Source organism: Helianthus annuus, chromosome 17, assembly GCF_002127325.2.
Source record: "Helianthus annuus cultivar XRQ/B chromosome 17, HanXRQr2.0-SUNRISE, whole genome shotgun sequence".
Taxonomy (NCBI): domain Eukaryota; kingdom Viridiplantae; phylum Streptophyta; class Magnoliopsida; order Asterales; family Asteraceae; genus Helianthus; species Helianthus annuus.
The window spans coordinates 194,833,147-194,841,201 of NC_035449.2; the positions used below are offsets into that span (position 1 = coordinate 194,833,147).

The window sequence follows — 8,055 nt, forward strand, 5'->3', positions numbered from 1 at the left end:
TCGACTCGTTCGAGGTTTTTTCCAGCCGATCTTGAGTAGCTAGGTATTAGCTTGGCTCGTTTGCACCCCTAGTTGTGATTAATAATTTTTTTGATGGATACCTAAAAAACCATTAATTTGGAAAATAACACGTACGTCATATATTATTGTAAACTATCCATCAATAAGATTTTCTTAGCATATAATATTTTTCAATTTTTATAATAAGACAATGATCTTTAGCATACAATATTTTTTCAATTTTTATAATAAGACAACGGTCTTAATTCAAACAAGAATATTATCAGGGAACCGAAGAATTTAAAGCTAAAAACAAAATATCCACTTGAAATTTTCTCTTGCTCATTTCATATCCAAACAAATATTAATAATAACTAATTAATATTTAGCAAAGCAAATAATAAACAAAATTTAATTGGAAAATAGAAAAAAAAAACCCCACCTATGAAACATGTAGAACCTTGACTTCAAGGTTTGAGCTAGAGACATGGTTCGGACCATGACCATTAGGTTAGCTAGCTAGAGATTGGTGCACCCCTCTTGATGCTATCCATATGTGTTGTTTCAAAAACTGGCAAACCACTTGAAGAATAGTAACCCAAATCACAGTTTGTTAACTCAAAAAGATCAGAACTTGAATCACTATCTCCACCATCATCATCATCAAGAATGAAACTTTTGAGTTCTTTAATCTCCACCTTTGGATCATGTTTCTGATGATCATCATTGTGAATTACATCACAAACCCTAACTTTCTCCAATAACCCATTTCCAGAACTTCTTTTTTGCTCAGGCAACACACTTTTGATCATTAGGTTTTCATTCTTGTTGTGGTTTTCATTGATGGGTATTCTGGTAATTTCACATGCAGGCTTTTGGTCTGAATGTGTTCTAAGATCTTTATAAGGTGTGCTCTTTATGGGTGGTTGTAGAAGTGTTCTTGAGTTAAAAGATTTTGTGTCACTTGCATTAGTGGTGGAATTACTATTTCCACTTCTGAAAAGGCTAATGCTACTCCTTCTTTTTCTTCTCCATCCACTTGGGCTCTCATCTTCATCTTTCATAGAATATGTTGGTGTGGTTGACTTTGATTTGGACTTTGATTTCTTAGAAGATGTTTGGTTGAAAAGTGAGTTCAAGAAATGAGCCAACTTTCCTCCTGGTGAGCTTGGTTGTTTATGCTTCTTGTCATTATTCTTGATCATCATAGGATTTTGATCCATTATCATGCTTTGTAAGGGAACCGACTTTCGGTTCTCCATCAACATGGCTTGTAAAGGAATCGAGTTTCGTCTAGTGTTAGGGATATCAAGACTCAATCTTCCATTAGGGATATCAAGACTCAGTCTTCCACCACCCTCTCTCATATAGCTTTTATGAGCGAGGGTGGCGTCAGTACTGCTTTCAAAGTTACGAGCAGATTCAAAAATATGAATCTCGCCTGAACCATTCCTTCGATGGAATGGTTTCTTGTTTTCTTGTAAAGATTGGATGGTTTTGGGCATGATTCAAGTAAAACTTAGGCACAAATTGTTGGATGAGAGTTGAACACTATAACATGAGATGTTGTTAAGAAGGGTATTTTCATTTGGTGTGGTGGTTGGATCTTGGATGGTTTATCAATTGAGAGAATGCATGTCTATTTATAGTAATCATTGTATTTCCATTTGTTTTTGTCGGAACAAATATACAAATTTTAGTGCATGAAATACAAGTTTTTAATAATCGGTGGGAAGAAAAAGTTGTTGGCAATTATGGATTTGGTTTGCATCATGGTTTTTTGTTGGAGAAAAGACATCCTATATAATTGGAATAGCATGTACTTTGGTCATAGACTACAATCTAGCTAGGTTTAGTAGGTTCAAAATGTAGATTAGACTCGAGCAAACAAGGTAATTTAGGTGTTTTGTTCATCATTTAACATATGTTTTAAGAGCAAAGAAGGTTTAGGTGTTTTGTTCATCATTTATCTAACGGTTTTTCTTTGTTTTTACTTGCTATAATATTACAAGGAAAAACAATAAAACCAAGGGAAAATTTCTAACTAAAATAAAGGTAAGTTGCTTTGTAATATCTCAATCTCACACTAGTGATACTAGGGTTTGATTTATAGCAGTTATCTGCAGATTAGTTTTACAGGCTTTTTTTTACCTTTTCAAATTGAAAGGTTTTATTTATTTGTGTTTATTTTTTTTTTAAATAGGACTAGAGTTGGTTTTAGATTGACTTAAAAATAACAAGTAATATGTTACGATGTTTGTTCCGAAAGAAAAGTCTTACTTGTATAAAATTAAATTTTCTCTTAGAGATTTTTAATATTTCCTCTTTACATAGATATTTATTTTAATCTAAAGTTTATACATCAATTAATATATTACAATGTTATATAGTTCTAGAAGGTTTGTTTTAAGTACTTAACCCATACCAACATTCCATATTATAGAATCTAAAGTTTATACATCAATTAATCAATTAATATATGATTATTGGATTTTTTTCACCCTTAACTATTGGCCATTGGCCGCTGCCACCCCTAACTATCACTTTGACGTTTGCCACCCCCAACTTAACACTTCGTGTGTTCTGTCACCAGATCACTAACTTTTGATCTTGTTACTATACTTTTGGGGGTGTCCTAAGATCCCTAAAACCTTCCCAAGATCCCTATGACACCCCAAAAAGTGTAGTAACAGGATCAAAAGTCAGTGATCAGTTAATGACGTGGTGACCGAACACAGTAAGTGTTAAGTTGGGGGTGCCGAGCGTCAAAATGATAATTGGGGATGACAGCGGCCAATAGTTAATAGTTGGGGGTGATAAAATCTAATAACCCATTAATATATTACAATGTTATATAGTTCTGGAAGTTTTGGTTCAACTTAACACATACCAACATTACATATTATAGAAGTATAAACTAAATTAATCAAACTATGAAACAAAGAAAGTTTTATTGTTAGTAGGGTTGAGGTTTTGTCGGTTTAAATTTTTTTGGCGATATAATTTTGGTATAAAAAGATTGAAAGTCGTTACTGACAGTGTAAGTCATGGTTTCACTCAAAGAGTCTAGTCTTCACCTCACCTAGATGTGAGAATTCCAATCTTCAAATACTTATAAGATTTTCATGTTTAAAACAAAACAAATTTCAATCAGACCTTGTTTTAGTGCTTACTTATAAGATTTTCATGTTTAAAACAAAACAAATTTCAATCATAGACCTTGTTTTAGTGCTTAGAAAGCCATAAGTTTGTGCTAGGTGTTGTGGGGTCAAAGTCTTTATATTTTCATTGGATTCTAGTTATGTTTTCAAATTCTACTCTATGATAGAGGACTAGCTTTCAAAAGTGGTTGTTGGTCATGCATTGTGCCAATAACCAATAATGCTTCTTTGCAAATTCATGATAAATAAATCAAGGAAAGTGGTAGATTTGGATCTTCTTGCCCTGCCTTTTTAAAGCTAAAAACTATTATCCATAATTATATAGGGAAATTTCATATATCTTTTTTACTTGCAATATATATTTTTCAAAAAAAAAAAAAAAATAAAAAAAAAATAGTGCATAACAGATAATGTCCTTCAAACATTATGTGCAGTGGCGGAACTAGAATTTTATTCTAATTGGTTTCTTTTGGTAAATTCTCTTTAATTCTCACTATTTTTTTTTTCTAAATTTTATAAGGTTCTCACTATTTTTTTCTAAACGCTAGGCCTGTAAACGAATCGAACGTTCATGAACTATTCGTGAACTTGTTTGGTGGGAAGTTCATTTATGTTTGTTTACTTAATAAACAAACGAACAAGAACAAAATTTGTTGTTCGTTTAATTAAATGAACGAACAAGAACAAAATTTGTTGTTCTTTTAATTAAATGAACGAACATGAACACACCTTGTGTTCGTTCATTTATGTTTGTGAACGTTCGTTTATGTTCATTTAAATTTTAGTAAATGCATAAATAGTTGTACTTAAATAAATATAACTAATTAGTAATTAAGTTTTTTAGTAATAAAGAGTAAAATTTTAAAATTTTTCTTAGATCGTAACTGATCACTTACTTAATATTTATATAAAAACTACTTAATTTTAGTATTTATGAACCCTAATTTAGATGTGTTTTCGGATGAACTCTAATATATCAGACTTGTTTGTTTGTGTTCACTAATGTTAAATTGTGTTTATTTATATCTGTTAAATTACGTTCTTGTATTTGTTTGTGTTTGTTCAATTATCTTAATATATGTTTGTTTATGTTTATTCAAATATGTTTCGTCAAGTTTTTTATGTTTATGTTCGTTTATGTTCGTAAATTGTTCGTTTAGCTTTAAACAAACGAGCATAAACAGACACGAACATGCCCAATTTATTAATGAACGAACACGAACAAAAAGATGTGTTCGATTATATGTTCGTGTGATGTTCGCGTTCGTTTGGTTCATTTACAGGTCTACTAAACGCACGGGCTCCTGAAAACCCACAAATATAAGCTGGATACGCCCCTAATTATTTGAGAAAATATTAAATTTCAATGTTCCAAAAAGAATGTTTCAGGAAATATGATATTTTTCAAATTTTAGAGCATGATATATGAAAATGCAATATATGTGAGTGTGTGTATGTATCTGTGTGTGTGATATTAAAGTATATATAGATTTAATTATCTCCACTTATGTTTCCAAATTCATACATCGAGGATTAGCTTTCAAAAATGGACGTGGCCCATGCATTGTGCCATTAAGGGGGTGTTTGGCCTAGCTTTTATTTTTTTGGCTTATGCTTATATTTTAAAGTAGCTTATGCTTATTTTCTTTCATTTGATAAGCTATTTTTAAGTGTTTGGATTAGCTTATATTCTACAAGTTGATAATTAATAATTAATCTTTAGTTGTTTGTTAAGTTATTTTGTATTATGGGAAGGGGTATAATATCATTGTGTGTAATGAGTAAAAAACCATCTTCTTCAAATAAGCTTATTCAAATAAGCTAAAAAACCATGTTCTCATAAGCTTCTTAAAATTAGCTTATATAAGCTAATAAGCATAAGCTTAAAAAGCTAAACAAAACACCCATTAGTGCTTATTTTGTAAAAATAAGCTAAAAAAGCTATAAGCTTAGATAAAAAAGCTAGGCCAAACACCCCCTAATTCTCTTTTGCAATCTATTAATTAAAACTTAATATATACAATATTGAGGGAAATGGTAGATTTGAAATTAAGGAATAATAATAAGAGTCAAACTTCATTTTATTCTCTTTGTTTTGGGCCATTTTGTCATCCACTAGGTTAACTTCATAATTTTTTCTATTAACGAGAAGAGCAATTCGCTCATTTTATATGTAACTCTGTTAACTAGAAGGGCAATTCGGCTATTTAAAATGACCGAATTGCCCTTCTCGTTAACGAAAATAATGAATGAAGTTAACACAGTGGACTAAAATGATAACGGTAAAACCTTTTGGACCCACAAGCGAAAAATGAAACATTTGTACTAAACTGACAAAATGACTCAAACCACATAAACTAAAATGACATTTAACTCTAATAATAAAAATGATATGTCTTATTATATTGAAGTAAGTGTTGGTTAATAACTAGTCTTGTATCAAATTTAATGAGGGTTTAAGAATGTTATTTATTAAAATCGCTTATTATTTACTATTTTTTTAAATAAACAATTTGAAATAAGTAAAATTATTATGTTAACTTACGTCACTCGTAAATATTAGAATAACTAGCTTAGAACCCTATGTTTTACACGGGTTACATAACTTTAATTTTATATAATAAGCAATATAGTAATCTGTTGATCGGTTCTGTTTAAACATAATGGAAAACATGAAAACTTACCTTTGATTGCATCAGCACAGACCAGCAGAGAATCCAGATGGAGACGCAGCAACAGTGTTTGACATGATTGTCAGCTTGATCTGGTTCCTCCTTAGGGTGCAATCTAATGATGGCGATGATGAGAAACCGACAAGGGAATCGGTTATGGAGAGGAGGTCGATTGATGTTATGAGAGTAATTAGGTTATGTGTCTAACCCTGAAACCTTTACATTAGTCTCCTTATATAAGCACCCATGAGGAAACCCTAATTAGTTAATAAGGGTAATTGGGCCCATCAACAATTACCAACTAATTATTTAATAGGATTGTTATATATTTTGATCCATATAATGTAAATGATTATAATGGCTACTAGATTAAATATAAAATAAATATATTTAATCTTACATTCTCCCACTTAGCCGAGTAATCATTTACTATGAGTATTAGATAAGCCTGATCAGGAGTTAACACTCATTTTAGCATTAAACAAGTAGTATATCAGAGAAATACAGCCGTTGAATCATTATGCAACTCAGGACCCCCATTAGTCATACTATAGCCTTAATTTAAAACCTAATCGTCATGATCAAAATATGCATAAGCCCTTTGTTTGATTTGTAATTTATTTGTCTATATGCCATTATGTCGACTTGACATATTCTTCGAGACATACAAAATCAAACTGATGAGGAAAATTAACTAATACTTAGTCATTCAAAATACGATATGCAATTGCGCACGGCCATTAATTAATATCCGTCTATGAGCTCTCTTAATAAGACTTATGGGTAATAGCCCTTTAGTTATAGGATCCTTAAGCATATCATGAATGTTTTCGATACAAAAACTTAGTTTCCTCAATTCGTTCATAAACGAATAATTAAATTGCGTATCGAAACTTAATGCAGCACCTCTCGAACTGTTACTGTTCTAGGAGTCATGGTAGCTGACTTTATCACACTAAGTCTTCAAAACATTAATTATATGGAGTTAATAAACTTATGAGTCCACTGATATATTTCCAACAACATTTAGTGACTATATTATACCGTTATAACTTAGGTTGTTCATATCAGTGCAAAATGGCTCCTCCATGAGATAGGTTTTGTCTGCTGACATGAGGATATACCCAAAATTACATTTTGTCATCTTTGAATATTACAAAGTTAAAGTAATAAACCAGTTTGAGTTCTCACTTCTTCTTCAAATTATAGCCTCTCGTTTCTCTTAAAGATATTGTAATACTCTATTAAATGCTTCACATTAATCTAGACATATCTAGTGTGTTGCAACGTGAGTAATATCTAAACGAGTATAGACTTGAACTTACATAAGGCTTCTAATTAATGAAGCGTAAGGAAATAATCTCATTTATCCTATTATCCTCTAAAGGAGAGCAGTATTTTGTTACATATGTAAGGACCCATTTAATGTTAAACTTATGGAACGAAACTAATGTCCCATTGGGTCTATCTCGGTATGTTATGATATCAATCACGTAAGAGATATCTTTGAGATCTATTATATCAAAGTTTGTGTTAACAATGCTTTGACTTATGTAACATATACTTGTCAAAAGAATATCATCTATATAGGCAAGTTTATCTTAGTTGCTCCCACTCATTTTGAGGTAGGTACATTAATCCACTTGATTGTTGATGAAAATAATTAAGTTAAGATTTCATCACATTATGATGTTTGCATTAACCCATACATGGATTTTATCGGCTTAGAAATAAAATGTTCTTTAACCTTCAATTTGGAACTTTCAGGTTGTTTTATGAACATGTAAATATGACAGCCATTTGTTAGGGAAAATTGTTTTTAATGTCCATCTAATGTAGCTTTAAACTATTATAAGCTACTAGAACAGTGATGATCCTCAAAGAAAACTTTGATAATTTATCTCTTCCTAAGTATAACCTTTGACGATCAATAAGGCTGTAAACGAACCGAACGTTCAGCGAACAGTTCGTGAACCGTTCGGCGGGAAGTTCGTTTATGTTCGTTCGTTTAATAAACAAACGAACATGAACAAGAAATTTCGTTTGATTAGTTAAATGAACGAACATGAACAGAGGTCTCGTTCGCTCGATTGTGTTCGTGAACGTTCGGTAAGGTGTTCGTGAACGTGTTCGTGAACAGTCGTTGATTTGCGTTCGTTTATGTTCATATATTTGTGTTTTAATTGAAGATCTTTGTACTTTCTTATATTTTATTTGTACTT

General features: G+C 31.2%; 1 protein-coding gene across 1 annotated transcript; it reads right to left on the reverse strand.

Moving 5' to 3' along the window:
• Positions 1-515: 515 nt before the first annotated feature.
• LOC110925380 (protein BIG GRAIN 1-like E) lies at positions 516-1,505 on the reverse strand. The gene has a single exon (XM_022169338.1). The coding sequence runs from the start codon at positions 1,503-1,505 to the stop codon at positions 516-518; it is 990 nt and encodes a 329-aa protein (XP_022025030.1).
• Positions 1,506-8,055: the final 6,550 nt, after the last annotated feature.